Here is a 17,647-nt window from a genome sequence, read left to right on the forward strand (position 1 = left end):
ATCGTCACGTGATATTGATTCAGCATGTACAGTGCCCACATAGAAGCGAATGAACTGAATAAGATGACTTATTGATCCGCTATCATTGCATTTCGGGCAACTGAAATTAATTATGATACGTTATCCGAATTCTTTTGCTTTTCTTTGACGAAATCTATATTGCTTAGAAAAAGCTTAGATTTCAAGACTGAAGTGCTATAGAACTATGAACCGGTTGTACACATTTGATATTTATTCCCACAATTTGCTCACAATATTCCACATTGAATAGTATTGCTTTAATTTGAAATGTGTTCTAAAATTGCTCACCTCCCTCCATAAGCTCACCAGGATTGCTTCACAAGATTCTTCGTCACAAAGTCCTCAGTGTGTTGATACTTAAGCCTTCCCCGTATTCCTCTAGATGATTCAGATAATACGACACTAACAACACATGTCGAGCAATTTCAGCGTTGCAAAAGGCCGCAACTGAGGAGGTGTGAGGTCTGGCACGCAGTTATCCATTACGTTTTCTCGGATCCTTCGTTGGTGCAGACTAGTTCTAGTTGACTTCACAGCCACACAATCTTGGCGAAAGAATCACACCTTGCATACGATCACATTGTGACGTATTTCTGATTGGTGCAAGCTCAGCTGGCATCTTCCTGCGAATTGTGGCGCAGGTCAGCAAGAGTCCCGCCATAAGTCGAACCCAGCTGGACGTTGTGAATCATTCCTATCACACCGAGCTTGAAATCGTTTTCGTTATTGCTCTTCCTCTACACCTGAATAGGTGACTCAAACCCGGTATGGCGGCCCTGAAGTCGTCGATCCTGCTTCTGCTGCTTGCAGTGGTTCTATTGTATTCTACGCCAGCGTATGCATTCGGCGCTGGTAATATTGCTTCACTCTCGAAAATCGAAGGCAAAAATTGGCGGCATGGCGATATTGAAGATATGCTAAAGACGGTGGCTTTCATTCGAGGCCACAAATGGACTTCCATGATGATCAAGCGCGTCTACTTCGGAAACTGGCTGCGAGACTATTCTCAAGCTGTTGATGTAGGCACACTGAAAGGAGTCCAAGCAGGTACCATTCGAATTTTGGTCTGGATCCTTGGTTTCATGAGCTTTGGTTATGCGACGCAGGAATTTGAAGTCACTGAAGAAAGGCTCGGTGTCTATCGGCCAGAGGAGCACATTGACAACCCGAAGGATTATGCGGACAACGAAGATGCAAGAAAGTATGACCCCAGACTACGACCACCGGTTCAGGATGTAGAGCTACAAATTGATATGAATACTGGTACGTGAAGGGTTCGGAAAGTTTCTCGAAAGATCTATTGATCGTGACGCAGGTATGAAGAACTACATAGCTAATGAAACCGGTGGATGGGCAACTAGCTCTGGTTACGTGAAGCACAGCCTTGCACGGTCGATCCACTTTGGCCGAATGTACACGAGCAGTTCTACAAAAGGTCGAACTGAGGACTTGTGCGAAGCACTGCGGTGTCTTGGACAGGCCCTGCATACAATGGAGGACTTTGGTGCTCACAGCAACTACACGGAGTTGGCGTTGATCGAGATGGGCTATCATAACGTCTTCCCACATGTAGGTACTGCTACGCGTGTCAATGTGCGTGGAAAGTATGTTTGGCCTGTCGTGACCGGTACATTCGGCGGCGTGGACTTCTTGCATTCGGTCATTGGCGAGGCCACGGATCACGTTACACAATCTGAGCTGGATGAAATGGACGATGCTCTTGGTTTAGCTGCAGGTTCTGGTTCAGGCACGAAAGGCTCTGGAGGAAGTGCCAACCAGCTTGGTCTCTTGGGTGACTTACTGTCCAAAGTTCCTGGTACAAGCCATCTTATGGAGGAAGCTCATCGACTACAGGCGGCTTCGAATGCCCAGGCACAGGCTAACGCTTCGGGTTATCGTGGCGTCGTTGATGACAGCTACAGTTATAGCGCTAGCAGAGCAGATCCGCCTATGCAAACACCATCTTTCCAGGCTCCTCCCGGCTCTATAGGTGGACCGCCAGGGCCAGGCATCCCAGGCTTGGATCCCAACATGGACCCTCAAGCCGTTGTTGCGAAAATTTATCCCATTCTAGTCTTCCGCGATAACGTAGTCAGAACAATTAGCGGCATCATTTCCAAGATACCTGGCTTGGAGAAACTCATCGACACTATTACCGAGCGAGTTACCCTGTTCATCTTTAGTCTCCTTGCGCCATATCTCAAGCCTATTATCGCAGCCGCAAGCAAGCAGCTCAAGAATGGCAGCACTGCTGTAGTTGACAGCTCGGGCAAGCATCAATATGAGGTCTGGGAGAATCCTCATTCCAGCGACCCGACACACTCGCTGCTAAGCAAAGACCACTTCTCAAATTACCTGAACCCACCAGCTGGCCAAGTTGCAACTGCGATTTTACAGTACACTGCTCCACGGGTTTTTTACGCCTGGGATCACCCTGACGTACCCGTCGAACAGGTTCTTAACGATGTTGTCCGCGCCTTCCACCATCCAGCACTCAGAGATCCGAATCTTGAGATCCACAGGAACATGTTCCAGGCCGTGGAACACTGGGTCCGAGAGCTCCCCGACCACGGGAACAGCATTAATGACATACTTAGCTCCGATAGTGTGAAGGCAGGTAGGAACCACAAGGGTGAAATACACGCTCATGGAAGCAGTAGCCATGGAGGGGCACATTCTCATGGCGGCGGCTTCAGCACGCTTCCGGGCATGCCATCTGGTATACCGTCCATCCCTGGCTTTGGAAGCCATAGCAAAGTCAGCGGCTCGCCTTTCGAGATGTTCAATCGCAAGCGCGCGCTCGGCGAGTTCGACGATGTTGCGCCCTCTGGGGCGGCCGCTACGCAAGAGTGGCAACCACAAGGTCAGTACACCTCTGGCACGATGGTTTCTTTCAACGGCGCAACGTACAAGTGTTTGCAAACGCACAATGTTGATGCTGCTGATTGGACACCTGCTGCCGCTTCAAGCCTGTGGACGCGAATTGACTCTTCCTCCCCGTTTACAGGCGGTCCACCGCTGCAACAGCAGAAGATGCATTCGCCACAGCCAGCTGCAAGTCCGTGGCAGCCTGGTGGCTATGAAAATCAAAGCTTTGCACAGATGCAACAGGCGCCACAAAACCTGGATTATGACCACGGCGCCTATGAAATGCCCACGAACTATCATCAGGGATATCATGATGGGCCTGGTTATGGCGGTCCGCCGCCCGCGCCGGCAGCAGCACACAATGCACCTAGCCCGTACGGCGAGGCTGGCGGAAGTTCTGGATATGGGTATGTAGGAGGGCATTATCAGCAGGCCGGTGGTCCCGGGTACCAAGAAGGCTACTACAGCCAACCGCCTCCTGGTCCGTATGGCCAGTACTAAGCCTTCAAATTTCCTACACGATGTCACGGTCAACAGTAAGGTAACGAAATGCTAGGTGGGAGAGCGGTTGAGAGCAGAGAGGCTGTATAATTCTTAGCTTTCCAAACATTGCGTCCAAGGCTTTCTAGATACAGAAAACAATTGAATGTCCACCAGAAGTCTCCCCCACATCTCTCCTCAGCTCATGAAACGCTCCATGCAGATGCAATAACCCAAATTTTTTGATTTGATGACGATAATCACCAGCCGCCTGCGCATACGCCACGCCTAGTTTAAAGCATTGACTAATCTTTTGTCGGGTTGGTGATGGTACACGATGCTCGTTGTCGATAATGATACAGTACATTACATTCGCACTCGCCGTCTTCGTCAAGGCTCTTACTCATTCAGTTTAGCGAGGATCTCGGAGTCGCGATACAGGCTGTATGTCTCGTCACCGACTTGAATGGCGACACCGCCGTACTACACGAAGGCCCAGTGAGCAACGCTCCATAATTCTGTGCATCGACTCGCAACTCACCTGCGGAATGATGACCTTGTCGCCTGGCTTCACAGAAGGTGCTATCCTCTTTCCATCCTTATCCAATGCACCAGGGCCGACTGCGAGCACCTTCGCCTCGTTGAGCTCTTTGACGGAGGCTTCGGGCAGGAGGATACCGCCAGCTGTCCGTGTTTCTGCTTTGACCCGCTGAATGAGGATACGATCCATCAGGGGGACGAGGTTTTTGATGGACTTGATTGCGAGAGCCTACGGTGCGTCGGCAGGTTAGCACATGCACTTTTGGTGCTGATGATCATCAACAAAGGTGGAACTGCAACAAGCACAATCACGCGGCGAACGCGCTGCAGTTCAATTGAGGCCTACAACTACGTACCATTTTAGAATTAGGGGTTGATGAAATGCCGGATGGATGGAAATTGGAGATATCAGGTTCTGATGATGTCGAGGTCGAATGCACCGTGGGATATAGAGTCTAGGAATTGTGTTCGTCGGATAAAAAAGTTGACGAGGTTCTAGAATGGGAAAGAACGACGTCGGGGAAAGCATGCCAAGACATACAGGACGACCCTCAGAACGGGGGTGGCTCCTGGGTTGACTAACACGACAACCGATGACTTCCACCATCAACAAAGCTTATGCTTTATTCCAATCATTGAAATGATTGGTAATGCTGAGGGCCAGCTTGAGATTTTATCAAGCGTCGCTGCAGATCAGCAAAGCTGAATTTCTAGATGCTTTCACCCGCGTATACCCTCAAGCGTTGCAGGATGGGCCAAAGAAACTTGGTACGATTCTCCATTACTGCAGAAGACACAACATGCTTTATGGCGATTCTAACATTTGTAGGCCTCGCCGTTAGCGGTGGCGTGGATTCAATGGCGTTAGCGTTCATGTGTTGCGAATATCTCCCACGTGACCGCTTAGAGCTTCATGCTTTGATCGTAGATCATGGGCTGCGTCCTACGAGTAGTCAAGAGGCTAGCCAGACAAGTAAAGTTTTAACGTCACGACTAGGTTTGTTCTCACATTTAGTCCTAGATCGTGGTAAATTGACCCATGTAAGGTATCAGGTCGCATGTTCTTACACTTGAAAAACAAGGACGAGATTTGAAAGCGCTTGAGACGAAAGCAAGGCTATGGCGATACAACGCTTTGGTGGAATGCTGTAGATCGGAGGATATCAGAGATATTATGACTGCCCATCACCTTGGTGATCAGTACGAAACCATTTTAATGAGGTTGGCCATGGCTGGCTCTTCATTTCATGTCCGCGAAATTTCTCAAGCACCACGGAGCTTGAATCACTTCGCGAAAGAGAGTCTACGCTGTGGTTGGAGCGTGCCCAGTCCCAAAAGCGTTGAGTGCTTTGGCGTTCTAGGGATTCCCAATCTTCGCATATCTTTGAGGCGGCCACTGTTAAATTTCTCAAAGGAGCGACTGATTGCTACCTGTCATGCTGCTAACATACCATGGGTCGAGGATGAAAGCAACGCAGATCGAAAGTTGACACCCAGAAACGCTGTCCGCCACATTGTTCGAAAACACGCACTTCCCGGCGCTCTTTCACAAAGCTCTCTCCTAGAAATGGCCAGGCATGTGGGAAGGAGGACTGCAGCTGTGCATTCCATCTCCAAGAAGATCCTTCAAGGGACGGATCTTAAGCTGGATGTTCGGACAGGGTCGGTAGTAGCGACGCTGCCTACGCTTGAGACGGTAGAAACAATGCTTCATGTGTCCGGGTTCCCATCCTTGCAACCCTCCACAGCGACTTTGTCGTGGGTGATCGGGACATACTTGCGAAGTATAGCGTCACTCGTTAGTCATAAGGACGAAGCCCATCAAGCCGTCTACTCAGGAAAATTGAGCCATCTTTTTGGCTCTCCAAAAGAACTCAAGTCCTTTACGTTCAGTCATGCGCTCTTCGAACCGCTTTCAAATAATCGCTGGATTGCGTCGAGTCAACCGATGAGGGCAAATGGCTTGCATAAAACTCGACTCGAGCACGCATGTATTCGTTATCCATATGTTCTGTCACCGGACCAAAGCCGCTACAAAGACTTCGATGGACGTTGGTGGGTTCGTGTAGAGAACCCTTCAGACGACACGACACTGGCCTTACGCTACATGTATCTTGAGGACCTAAGGAGTCTTTTGCAGCGATTAAAATCAGGAGAGATCCATATCAGAGATGTCAATGACCCGCTTGGATCTCCAAGAAATTTGAACACTATCTTAGACTCACTAGGGCCATATCGTCTCCGTTGGTGGCTTCCCATAATCGTACAGCGATCAAGCGACTTCGATACCTATCTACAACGCCTCTCCCCGCTAGAGCAACTTCTTGAGGCTTCCAACCCAAGAACCCCGGGAGCTGAAAGTATTGTCGCGTTTCCAACTTTGAATCTTCGAATTGGTGGGAATGAGAATGCTGTACCCAGATGGGTTAAGGATCTGAAGTGGGAAATGTATTACAAATCATTGGACGATTTTGAGGACCGACTAGAAAATATGATAGTTTTGCCCACAACAAAGGAAAGTAAAGGGCTCGTAGGATAGCATCCACATGTACGCCCTCTCGTGGATATCATTGTCAAAGGGATTGTAACGCTAGACAGTGGATGGCATATTGCAAGATCTTCAGATTCAAATTTCGCTCTCATTGGCCTAATTGTTGTTCGACGTTATCTACGTGTGGATAGTGCTAAGTAACAGGGCCCTTGGGGTGCTTTTGATGCAATGAATTTAGGCGACCGACTAGTAAAGTCAATGTAATTTCACGGCCCTAATGACCTGTCCTCTCGACGCACAACCAAAATTCATTACAAAAAGAGAAGGCTAGGCATATGTACAATATGAAAGCGTTAAGGCTGGACCCACAGTACATGCAGTAGCAGCATCGACTGGTGCTAGAAGAGGATAAGACGATGTACTGAACGACCGATTTCGTAACGAGGCTGATCTCGCCACAGCGTCTTCGCGAGATGTGAGATTTGCGTGCGCGACGCCGTCAGTTCGCCAACGAAGCACCATCACACAATGGTACGATCGCAAGCGGGCCTTGCATTCTTTTGGGCGTGCAAGGCGCTTATCATGAACCTTCTACGCATACGCACGTTTCCAGGCGCGGCGGCGGCCCCCCCCGAAAAACTTCTAGTTGCCTTCCTGATTCGTTAGGTGGACGGCCTGGGAGGATTGGAGGCACAAGCATGTGCAGACGGAGGAGCATGTCCGAGCCATGTTGCATCCGTCGGCGAGCAGCCGACTGCTGCACAGTGCATTCGTAGCACCTGATTTATTCCACACGCCTGAGCTGAGGGCACCAAGCTTTGTGGGGACGAAACTATTGCGCAGCAGCACGCGGACCGTTGATATCGGCTAGGGTCACTTCCGTCCGAAAAGGACAGCGTCTTTGCAGGCGACTCTGGCTCGCCTCCCACGTGTTCCGGATTCGTCAACGCAGGACCCCCTTGGGCCTTATCAGAACGTTGATCGTGTTTGCTCCGCGTGTTTGTGAAGCGTGGTGGGTTTTCATCACGCGAGAAGGCGCGGAGGCGGAGGAGCAGATGTTGCTCTGTGGGGACGAGGAATGTTACCATTGGCGATGAGTAGCAATTCACCTGGGATGTCCGGCGACTGTCCTCTGCAGAACACGGCGCTGGAAAAGGATGAGGAGCCGGGACAAAGTTTGTTCAGGACGTGGACGGCAGCTCAGCATGGAACAAGCATCAAGCAGAGATCTAACACCCCCGCTCCCCCTTTGGGAGCTCACGATCTTTGCCCTACGGGCGGTGGGACTCGCGAGCTTAAAGGCGACGTGAAACAGTATGTCAACGCGAGCGGGACCCGTTCTGATAAGACTTTGACGGGTAATTTTCATTTGAACATCGCACGCACTGTTATTTCCTCTCCCGCAAAGGGCCCGACACTAGTTCAAAACAGAGAGACTGTGTTGACAGGATAGGGGTCCATGCATTTCATGCGAGCTGTAAGACGATGCGCCCGTACTCATTTCGTTCCAAGGAGGATCCAAGCCTCTGGGATCTCCTGTCTTTCCTATTTGCGGCTGCAAAGTGGCAACAGCACTTGCTTTGTTAAGTTGTTTTATTCGGGGGGAACCATACGGGCTCTGACGATCTCGCCACCGGAAAGACAAGTCCACAGCGCCCAGTCTTCATCACGTCTGAAGACAGGTGTCTGACGTGCCGATCAACACGTCGAACGGGCAGGATGCGCACAATGACACATGCCACTCCAAGTCCAAGATCTGTCAATGCGATAGGTCGATGTTTGGGTCAGAGCCTCAAACGAGCAGTGGGATCCAAGCGCATGGAAGATGATGTCCTCTGCTTTGAGCACTTTGGGAGGCTGCTGGATTCTCTTCACATCCCACGCTCGACTTGCTACAAGGGCTTGGTCGACTCGGGACATCACTTTCTGAGGAACTTTGGCGTACATGTGCTCGTAGTGCGAGCCACTGCTACTGCTCCTGCTGCTGCTGCTGCTGCTTCTGCTTCCTCTGCTTCGTGCCAAGAGCCAACGCTGTGGCGGCTGCAGCAACGTACAAGCACCCACGATGGCTGTGGAGGATGCACGCGAGCGTCTTCTGTGCCTGGCTCTCCCCTCCCGCCGAGGATGGTGTAGCGAAGGGCTCAACGATGGACGTTTGTTTTTCTGCAACACCTTTGCGCTCACCCCCGTGGGAACCGTCAACCACGAGCGCGGCGGGAGTCGGTCGGGCTGCACCGGCGCGCTAATGGCGATTAAGCGCCCAGCGCAGCCGGCGGTGATTGGCCGGCCACATGCGCGCCGCACGCAGCTTGTCAGCGATTGTGCTAATCATTCACTGATAAGCTCAACGCCGGGCCCGCGGGCTTGCGACGGTCCAGTCGAGCGTCCACGACACCTCGAAACGTCCCGGACGGTCCAGTCGTCGTCGACGCTCGTCGCTCAGCTAGGGATGCCCACGCTCCACGGCGCCAGGAGCCTGGCTGAGGTCTCACGCTTCTCTCTGCGTCTCTCGTGCGACCTGCGCGCGAACCTGCCAGCCGACGCGGCTTCGTGTCACGGCCTTGTGCGGGCCGGGTCCACGCCGAACGTGACGGTGGTGGGGAGCGTGCGATTTGCTGCGGCCAGGGCGGAGATGGGCTTCGCCTCTCCTCGCCTTCGCTCCACAATGCAGGTCAGAGGCCCGATTGATACTAGCCGTTGGCATCCCGCTTCGATGTGCTTACATTGGCCAGCCTGGATGTTAGCTGCAAGCCACTATCATGATCCCAGCAAAGCCCATCCCCAAATATGAAGTCTCGTGGGTGCGCAATGGAACACATTCTTTCATTCAAAGCTCGCCGTCGCTGCAGCCTTTTCACGTCGCCGCCGGTCGAAAGTGCACTGTCGGGTTTCTTCTTTCATCGTCTGCTTGTTCTGCTTCACACACCCGTTGTCTCGCGCCCGGAGTTGTGAAAGTTTCTCGGCTCTGATGTCGCAATAAGCACGAGTGCGAAATCGCAGACCCGCCTGGCAAAAGATACAGACGCCCTCAGAACAGCTCCTTATCTTGTCTGACTTTCAGCACGTCTTTCCTCACGCTGGTCGAGTTTCTGTCTCGCACTTCGGCCGCATACATTTCATTCCGACCTTCCTTTCCGCGCTTGCATAACATCATCAAGCGTAAAGAAGTCTTGTCCTTTTATCGAGCTTCCGCCTCGTCGCTGCCGGGTTGGTAAAGGAACGTTTTCTTACCACCGATTCGCACGATCCGGCCATTCGATCGCAGCCCATCGGCAAGTCTTTCGCCCAAGCTGAGGACTGCTGAATGATCCTATTCGAGGAGATCTAGCGAAAGTCCTCGTGCTGTTCAGTTCTACTTGCGACCATGTCGGCGACAACAGGTTTGCCCTATGTGCCGCTCGTGCCATATCCGTCCGGCAGCGCGCCTGCTACCGGTGGTGACTCAGAGACACAGAATCTGAGCGCTTACTACGAAGTATGCGGGTGAAATAGATTGGGCTTTGAATGTGTGCTAATGTCTTGACCAGACCGGAAACATTGCCTGGATGATAACGTCCACTGCACTCGTGTTGCTCATGATTCCGGGCGTAGGGTATGTATGACCACGGACGTGTAGACATCCATTTTACTTAGACACGTATGCAGGTTTTTCTATTCCGGTCTTGCTAGAAGAAAATCGGCCTTGTCATTGCTATGGCTGTCGGTCATGGGCACGGCTGTCGTCTCGTTCCAATGGTTCTTCTGGGGATATTCATTAGCTTTCTCGCATCAGGCTGGCAACTACATCGGAGCCCTGGACAATTTTGGATTCATGAACGTGCTTGGAGCTCCCTCGGTAGGCAGCTCAAACATCCCAGATCTTCTCTTTGCTGTCTACCAGGGCATGTTTGCCGCTATCACGTGAGTGGAAGATGTCCTCGCCGAGTGCTCTATGCAGTCAGCTAATTGTTTCAGCGTTGTCCTTGCCATCGGCGCTGTGGCAGAACGCGGTAGAATGCTTCCGGCTCTTATCTACATGTTTGTATGGTCTACAATCGTCTATGACCCGATTGCCTGCTGGACGTGGAACCCCAGTGGCTGGGTTTACCAGATGGGCGGCCTTGACTTTGCCGGCGGCACTCCAGTGCATATTTCGTCAGGCTGTGCCGCGCTGGCCTACTCGTACATGCTCGGAAAGAGAAGGGGTCATGGCACCCAAGAACTGAACTACAGACCGCACAATGTCACTCACATTGTGATCGGTACCGTGTTCCTTTGGGTCGGTTGGTTTGGTTTCAACGCTGGTTCAGCTCTAGGTGCCAACCTTCGCTCCGTCATGGCCGCTGTCGTTACCCATCTCGCCGCTTGCACGGGCGGCATCACTTGGTGCTTGGTGGACTACCGTCTGGAGCGCAAGTGGTCCACTGTCGGATTTTGCTCCGGCGTCATCGCAGGCCTGGTCGCCATCACACCAGGCTCTGGTTATGTGCCGGCTTGGTCCGCGATCATTTTCGGCGTCGTTGGCGGCGCGGCGTGCAACTATGCCACAAAGCTCAAGTACTTCCTGCGATGTGACGACGCACTGGACATTTTCGCAGTCCACGGCGTCGGCGGTTTCGTAGGCAACATTTTGACCGCCTTCTTCGCAGCCAAGTACATCATCCACCTGGACGGTGTGAGCGACCTTCCAGGTGGTTGGCTCGAGCACCACTGGATCCAGCTTGCGTACCAGCTAGCTGATTCTGTCTCGGGCGGTGCATACTCTTTCGGTGGGACCTGCATCATTCTGGCGGTTCTTGACTTCCTCGGCAAGTATATGCCAATCTTCAAGCTACGCGCCTCAGAGGAAGAAGAAATCCTCGGCATCGACGACGTGGAAATTGGCGAGTTCGCTGTAAGTTAAACGATCTCACCTGTACTCCTTAACAAGGCATCCCACTGACCAACCCATCCAGTACGACTACGTCGAACTTGCCCGCGAAGTCAAGACCATGGACGACGACGACGAAAGATCAGCAGGTGATGGTGGCTACGATGGCGAGCCGAAATCCTACGACTCGAGCCGCCCTTTAGACCCGCTCGGGCCATGAAGTCAGGGTATCTAGAGCTGAGAGATTCGAATGCTCAGGGAATCTCTACTCGAACGGCTCCTCCTGACCCGTGACCCGAGCATGGCGATCGCGAGCTGTTGTCCGCGCCTTTTCTGTATTCCCGCGTTTTGTCGAGTAACGCACCGACCGTCTCGGTCAACCCTTCAGGGTACGAGCGCATATACATACCCAATCTCAAACATATATACATATATTTTATACATGATCATCGTCACTATCACCACCAACAGCATTTACCACTGACAACGATCACCGCCATCAAGATCGGAATAAAAAAAGGAGAGAAAAGCTGCGCCGCGCGGCGTTGGATCCCGGAAATGTTTTCAAAAGAAAAGAAAGAGAGCTTCTTGTCCCTTATATGTATGTGTCTATAGTATGCGCGGCGGCGATGTTCCCTCACCACCCACGGTCCTACCTGGTCCCAGGGTCTAATATGTTTTATTTTCCTGCACTCGGGATACCAACCCGATCTCTTTAACTATCTCGGGATGGGCTCCGGGAATTAGAGGCGAGAATAAGGAGGCTTCTCTGTGTACAGACTCTCTCTCTCTCCTTCCCTCTTCCACCCTCTCTCCGCGCCGTGCCCCCATACATCCATAATCATCATCAGTCTTGCGGGAAAAGCAGTTCCAAAGAGGGGGGAGGGGGGGGGGGGCGGCGTCCTGGAAAGCGTGTCCTGCTTTTTCTTGCTCGCTTTCGTCTCTGTTTTTCGGTTTTTTCTCGTTATTCCAGCCTCTCCTTTTTTTTTTTTTTTTTTCTTCATTTCACAACCTGCCGCGCTCAAAAGACCGAGAGAGATACCTCCATTATTATTTCTTTTTAGTTCGCACGTGTCTTTGCCGCCGGTTGGGCCCTTTTTTTGTTTTGCCTTCTCTTCTCTCTTCTGTTCAGTGGCGAGAGAAGGCGGGGGCGGGGAGTCTACGGAGGGTGAAGTTGTACGCATTTCGTTTTTGTTCTCTAAAACTTATCATCCATCTCTCTCTCTTTTTTTTTTTTTTTTAAAACCTCCCCTCCTTCAGGCATGTTGACGAGGGATGAGATTGGTTAGGAGCGGTTCGTCTTTGCATGATAGATATGTTCTGAGATGAGAATAAAAAAAGATATATCTGCACAACCCGAGAATCATTCGAAGAGCACTTTCTGTAGATGACGAATTGTTCGCAGACGTCAATGTAGATCGTGTTGTCATACTCTTCCTCGGTCTAATGGCACGAGCACATACGCTACCACGACGCTCATGACGAATGCGATTTGAGTCAAGAATGTGAATGCACAAAGTGGTGAATTGGGAATTCTAAAATATTGTCATCGAAAGCGCTGACGCAATCCTGCCGAAGCGAATGTATATACAGGGCAAATATTGCAGTTCGCATACAGGTCGCATCTCCCAACTGCAGATCCTCGTCTGACGAGGGGGCAAAACATTAGTACATTATTGATGGTCTCTCTGTATCACAAGTATGTGGCGAGACCCAATTTTTGAACACCAAAGGTAAGAACCCAGGCACCGAAGAAGTCCATGCGCCATATAGACATATGAGATTATGACTGTTTGCCTTTCCCAACGAGTGTACAGCAAGCAAACGTAGTTGTGCAACTCTTTTATGTTTGCATAGCCCTTCTTGTGGCGTGTGTAAGGTCTAACAGGTCCTTAAAAAACATAGTAAAGAAAAAGCTAAGCGATCGAGATGTATCCTCAAACAGCAGTAGTTGCTCCAGCACCCCCTCTTTTTGTCCCCGAGTAAAACATGGGCCAAGGACCTGCAGATTTTGATATCAAGCAAGATCGATAAAGTTCCTCCCCAAGGAAAAAAACAGTCTAGATGAGTAATGAACAAAAGATCAAACTACAATCAGCATATGAGAGCAACGTGAGAGGCACGCTTCCATGAGCAGGTGCCACACACTTTGGGGTATGAAGCAGAATATGACAGAAGAAGGGCAAAAAGCTAGAAAAGTTATGTGACGGAGAGAAGGGGTGTCGCTGTAATGTGCGAAGAAAGCAGATGTCCGAACGCAGTATCACAAGTGATAAACCATCAGCCACTCCCCCAGGTCAGCCCAATAGACTTTCTGTCATTGAGCCTGCGAAATGCAAGTACAGAAAATAAAAAAAGAAGAGTAGGAAAAGCTTGGCAGTGAACGAGTGACTCCTGGAACACCAAACCAGATGCAGATCGCGTGGACGCGTCTCAGAACGCCGGAAGACAAGGCCGTGACAAATGCCGCCGAGAACAAGATTCATTCGAGAGTGGCGACATGAAAATGAAAAGTAAGCAAATCATCGGTAAGCAGCTTGAGCTGCAAAGATGCTTGCCGAAGCTGCCGCGGCCCACTCACTCTCCTCATAAGGTGGAGTGGGCCACTGCGATATGTAATCTTTGGTCTCCTGTCGTGGTTTGGCAATGTCCAACGGTTTGGACGTGCAGCCTGCCTCCGCGTATGCAACGCTATGTTGGTGTGCCGATGAGGAAGGGGTTAGATATGCCATCTGAGTGCGCGCAGCGTTCGCTGGCGTATGGTATGCCGGCTGGGTTTGGTTATCAAGCTTTTTCGCCGCCTTGCGAGCGTTTGCGAGAGCTTCATCGAGCAGCTCCTCTTCCTCGTCAGGCGTGTCGTAATGCAGATTTGACGCAGACTTGTTGGCCAGCTTTCGCGACCGGATTGGAGTGGTGGTCAAGTTTGCAGATGTGGTCTTATACTCGTGGCTTCGTGGAACAGAATTGTTTCTCTTTAGGTATCCGGTCTTTCCGTTTTGGGTTGCCTCTAGACTGTTTCGCACGTTCTGCAAGGCCTTGTCGATATCAGCAAGATCGTTACCATTGACAGGGTTGGCAATTGCAGATATGTTGTCGATGACCATCGACTGCCTATTGCTACCAGACCATGGCGCACAGCCTGCGTTCGCCTCGACATCCTCTGGACTTGGCGACGACGGTGTTTGGTATCGGCCCGAGAATCTCCTCGCACGCTTTCTCAGGTGCGAGAAGAAACTTTCCTTGTGCCCACTCGTAGGCGAAGCCAATCCGGTTTGCCCATTGAGGGCGCGTTCGGCTTCTTGTCTGTGGATATCCGCGTAATGGTTGCCATTCGAGGTCACGGAAAGCTGTCTTCCAATCTTCTTCTTCTCGGTGCCAACCGATGGTTGAGCATTTACTGCGCTCGACAAAGGAGAAACTGGCCGTATCGAAGGAAGAATGGGAATGGGGGCAGCATTTGAGGGCAGCCCATTGGCCCATGTCGCACGCTTGCCAGCATTCGTACGACTCTGAGTCGTCGTTGCAGATTCCGACACAGACTGTGCTGGAGGTGCAGGTCGAGCCGAAACAGCTGCCTGAGGAGTCGTCTGCTGTGGGACAACTGGCGCACTAGACTCGCGCTGGATAAGTGACTTCCTGAACCAGCTGGACGTTTTGGACGTCAAGCTTGGCGTGGAGTCCGTAGGACCGAGGGAATCGTGTGTGCTGAGATTCGACTGTTTGCGTCCAAGAAGCTTGGAGGACGACTTGGGCCTGAGTGGGTCTACAGCATCGCGGAAATATTCGTGGTTGAGGGCCTGACTTGACGTTGGTCTGGCCTTTGGATCCCAGAGCAAGCACCACGTGACGAAATCACTCAGACTCTGGGGCCACTGAGGCGGTCGGAGAATGGTATCGAGAGAATGAGGCGCCATCTGTGATTTGTCAACAAAAGTCTGAAGGGCGATCGAAAAACAAACTGCTGTTACTGACCTTAGGGAAGGTAAAGCCCAGCTTTTGAGCGAGCTTCACACCGTCTTTCCACTCACCACCTCCGACCTTCTGTCCGTGCTTCTTCACCCAAGCGCCTGGGCTGCCCATAATCTCGCAGATTCGCCATACCTGCTCGACTTCGTTTGCGCCGGGGAAGAGGGGCTTCAATGTGGCAATCTCAACTGCCATGGCACCCACGGCCCAAATATCCACAGGGGCTGAGTACTCGCCGGATCGCAAGAGTACTTCAGGTGCGCGGTACCATCGCGTTGAGACGTAGGTGGTATAAGGTAGCTTTGAGTGCGTTTCCCGGGCGAGGCCAAAGTCAGCAATCTTGATGGTGTATGCCGGCGGAGTCGAAGGCGGCGTCACGAGTGCGGAGTATCTCCTAAAAGTACTAGCCGAGTCGTGAGGCGCGGACGTCGAAACCAGAATGTTTTCAGGCTTGATGTCACGGTGGAAAAAGTGGTGGTCGTGGATGTGCTCGAGACCAGCTATGATTTGGAACAGAATGCTCTTTACGGTAGCAGCGTCGAAACACTTGTGATCCCTGGCCTTCATGAGCTGGTACAGGTTGCCGTCCATGTACTCCATAGCGATATGGAGCTTCTTCGTGACGGGGTCTAGGAAGATGTCCAGGGCCGGCACAAGATGGGGGTGATTAGGGAGCGACCGCAGGAAGATAACTTCCCTTAGCTCAAGACATTGGTTGAATGAGTCGAACGTCTTCTTCATCGTCTTGATGGCAATCTGAACAAAACAGGTAAGCTTGAGGGTGGCTCATTCTCCACAGTTACACGGCGAGATCGTGTGCTACGTACCAATGTACCGCGTCGTGCGATCTGAGCGCCAGCGCTCCGCACTCGAGCCAGTGCAACACTTCCAAAGCTACCATCTCCAATCTCTTTCATAATCTCGAACTTGTCCTCGAGACACAAGGACGCATTCGAGGCGGGCCACTGCCTCTGAGAAACGTCGTACAGGACGGTCATCTTCAAGTCACGCCTCGGTGCCTTTGGGGAGAGGAGGATTGGGTTTGGCCGGGCGAAATGGGGTGTTCTCGAGATCTTCGTGGACGAACAGCGCTCCAGTCCTTGAAGAGGATAGAATGGTTCCTCCCGAATATGAACCTCGCGATGTTCAGGAACGGGCCGTGGTGGACATGTCAACGAGCGTCGTGTTCGGAGTGGTGTGAGGTAGTGAACGGTCCAGGGCGATCTCTCTTGTGCTTTCTTTTTTTTCACTCTTTCACACGCACGATCTCTTGGGTGAAGGAAATGAGCGTAGGTGCAAAGGGTGGCGGCGGTTGTGTCGTGGTTGTTGTTGCTGTGTTGACGAGGTGGAAAGAGGTGTATTGGTCAACGTAGAGCTCCAAGCGAGTGGAAAAGATGCGGCAGAGTCGAGTGGATCGAATTAAAGAGGGATAGAAAAAGGAATAGGCAAGATGAACGAGGTGAGCGCCAGACCCGCGGGATAGGGAGTGGCTTGGAACCCCGTGCGCAGGTGGATCTGTCAACGTGCGAAACGAAGAAGGGAGTCCAAGGAGAGGGCAGGCGGATACCGGAAAGGGCAGGATGACAAGAGAGCAGGTCTGCTTCGCTATCGCTGGGGCTGGGAAGCGGAGCAGAGCTGGGTTTTCTCCCTTCGCGACGATGCGGTGTAGACGTGGTGCATGCAGCGTCGCGTGTTTGCGTGGTCGGGAGCGGGTTTAGCGTTGCGATGTGTCGCGACGCGGACGAAGCGCGAGGTGACGAGGCAGCAGAACGCAGATGCTGGCGGGCTTTTGGCAGGCGCTACCACGGCGAGAAGCTGAGGAAGGCGGCACTGCACCGAGGACTGACAAAGCCGGCGGAAGGAGCAGTGGCAGCAGGAGCAGAATTCGACGGCGGAAGGAGGCACCGGCGACAGCAGCTGAGCATGTCTCCTGGCTGTCTGGTCTTGTTCCGCGCACCCTTGTTCCGGCGTAAAGAAACGAGGCCGGCTACTGCTGACCCTGAGCGAGGCGATAATTAAAAAAATAACAAAAAAACCGCTCTCTCAGGCGGAGGAAGAGAGGGAGAGATTGGCGCTGATGACGGCCGCGTTCAGAAACGTGAAATTAGCACGCCAAAAGGGGAGGCCCGAAAGCGATCTAGGTCGGGGCCCTGGCGTGAGCTTTGCCGGACGCCACACGCACCCTTCACTTATCCACACACACAACACACACACGCACACTGGTTCAATCGACACACGCCACCCCTCTCTCTTCTCGCGCTACTGTCACTTCACCAACTTCTGTCGCTCCCTCACGCAGTTCCTCACCACTCACGGGCCAAGGCCCGGATCGGGGAAGTTAAGCAAAAGAAAAAAAAGTGACTTGCTCGGCAGTCGTCGGGCTGGCGATCCGACGCGAAACGATGCGTGATGGAGGCTAGTCAGACGCACGG

General features: G+C 52.1%; 5 protein-coding genes across 7 annotated transcripts; 3 read left to right on the forward strand and 2 right to left on the reverse strand.

The window, feature by feature from the left end:
- Positions 1-577: 577 nt before the first annotated feature.
- On the forward strand, positions 578-3,556 carry PV09_07339. 2 transcript variants are annotated; one of them, XM_016361095.1, is made up of 3 exons: positions 578-1,284; positions 1,337-2,884; positions 3,029-3,556. In XM_016361095.1, the coding sequence occupies exons 1-3, from the start codon at positions 789-791 to the stop codon at positions 3,388-3,390; spliced, it is 2,406 nt and encodes an 801-aa protein (XP_016211171.1). In that variant the 5' UTR covers positions 578-788; the 3' UTR covers positions 3,391-3,556. The 2 variants fall into 2 exon arrangements, with proteins under 2 accessions (XP_016211171.1, XP_016211170.1); XM_016361094.1 differs by having other exon boundaries at positions 1,337-3,556.
- PV09_07340 (uncharacterized protein) lies at positions 3,458-4,408 on the reverse strand. Its single transcript, XM_016361096.1, has 3 exons — positions 4,266-4,408; positions 3,911-4,138; positions 3,458-3,852 (listed from the first exon to the last, which is right to left on the reverse strand). The coding sequence occupies exons 1-3, from the start codon at positions 4,266-4,268 to the stop codon at positions 3,769-3,771; spliced, it is 315 nt and encodes a 104-aa protein (XP_016211172.1). The 5' UTR covers positions 4,269-4,408; the 3' UTR covers positions 3,458-3,768.
- A 98-nt stretch (positions 4,409-4,506) lies between these two features.
- On the forward strand, positions 4,507-6,538 carry PV09_07341. Of its 2 annotated transcripts, XM_016361097.1 has the most exons (3): positions 4,507-4,677; positions 4,739-4,906; positions 4,956-6,538. In XM_016361097.1, the coding sequence occupies exons 1-3, from the start codon at positions 4,560-4,562 to the stop codon at positions 6,446-6,448; spliced, it is 1,779 nt and encodes a 592-aa protein (XP_016211173.1). In that variant the 5' UTR covers positions 4,507-4,559; the 3' UTR covers positions 6,449-6,538. The 2 variants fall into 2 exon arrangements, with proteins under 2 accessions (XP_016211173.1, XP_016211174.1); XM_016361098.1 differs by having other exon boundaries at positions 4,739-6,538.
- A 2,630-nt stretch (positions 6,539-9,168) lies between these two features.
- Positions 9,169-12,031, forward strand: PV09_07342 (uncharacterized protein). Its single transcript, XM_016361099.1, has 5 exons — positions 9,169-9,875; positions 9,928-9,992; positions 10,046-10,300; positions 10,355-11,273; positions 11,335-12,031. Exons 1-5 carry the CDS (start codon positions 9,765-9,767, stop codon positions 11,467-11,469), a joined length of 1,485 nt encoding a protein of 494 aa, XP_016211175.1. The 5' UTR covers positions 9,169-9,764; the 3' UTR covers positions 11,470-12,031.
- Positions 12,032-12,753: 722 nt separating this feature from the next.
- Positions 12,754-17,226, reverse strand: PV09_07343 (uncharacterized protein). Its single transcript, XM_016361100.1, has 3 exons — positions 16,043-17,226; positions 15,222-15,971; positions 12,754-15,163 (listed from the first exon to the last, which is right to left on the reverse strand). Exons 1-3 carry the CDS (start codon positions 16,211-16,213, stop codon positions 13,772-13,774), a joined length of 2,313 nt encoding a protein of 770 aa, XP_016211176.1. The 5' UTR covers positions 16,214-17,226; the 3' UTR covers positions 12,754-13,771.
- Between the last annotated feature and the right edge of the window lie 421 nt (positions 17,227-17,647).

This window comes from Verruconis gallopava (genome assembly GCF_000836295.1).
Source record: "Verruconis gallopava strain CBS 43764 unplaced genomic scaffold supercont1.28, whole genome shotgun sequence".
Classification (NCBI taxonomy): domain Eukaryota; kingdom Fungi; phylum Ascomycota; class Dothideomycetes; order Venturiales; family Sympoventuriaceae; genus Verruconis; species Verruconis gallopava.

Coding starts and splice junctions, on each gene's coding strand:
- PV09_07339 (XM_016361094.1), top strand. CDS start 789: ATGGCGGCCCTGAAGTCGTCGATCCTGCTTCTGCTGCTTGCAGTGGTT. Junction 1,285..1,336: donor ACAAATTGATATGAATACTG/GTACGTGAAGGG, acceptor ATCGTGACGCAG/GTATGAAGAACTACATAGCT.
- PV09_07340 (XM_016361096.1), bottom strand. Junction 3,853..3,910: donor ACAAGGTCATCATTCCGCAG/GTGAGTTGCGAG, acceptor GCCTTCGTGTAG/TACGGCGGTGTCGCCATTCA.
- PV09_07341 (XM_016361097.1), top strand. CDS start 4,560: ATGCTGAGGGCCAGCTTGAGATTTTATCAAGCGTCGCTGCAGATCAGC. Junction 4,678..4,738: donor GGATGGGCCAAAGAAACTTG/GTACGATTCTCC, acceptor TAACATTTGTAG/GCCTCGCCGTTAGCGGTGGC. Junction 4,907..4,955: donor AGTTTTAACGTCACGACTAG/GTTTGTTCTCAC, acceptor GACCCATGTAAG/GTATCAGGTCGCATGTTCTT.
- PV09_07343 (XM_016361100.1), bottom strand. CDS start 16,213: ATGACCGTCCTGTACGACGTTTCTCAGAGGCAGTGGCCCGCCTCGAAT. Junction 15,972..16,042: donor TCGCACGACGCGGTACATTG/GTACGTAGCACA, acceptor TGTTTTGTTCAG/ATTGCCATCAAGACGATGAA. Junction 15,164..15,221: donor TGGGCTTTACCTTCCCTAAG/GTCAGTAACAGC, acceptor GACAAATCACAG/ATGGCGCCTCATTCTCTCGA.
- PV09_07342 (XM_016361099.1), top strand. CDS start 9,765: ATGTCGGCGACAACAGGTTTGCCCTATGTGCCGCTCGTGCCATATCCG. Junction 9,993..10,045: donor CTCATGATTCCGGGCGTAGG/GTATGTATGACC, acceptor ACACGTATGCAG/GTTTTTCTATTCCGGTCTTG. Junction 11,274..11,334: donor TGGAAATTGGCGAGTTCGCT/GTAAGTTAAACG, acceptor CAACCCATCCAG/TACGACTACGTCGAACTTGC.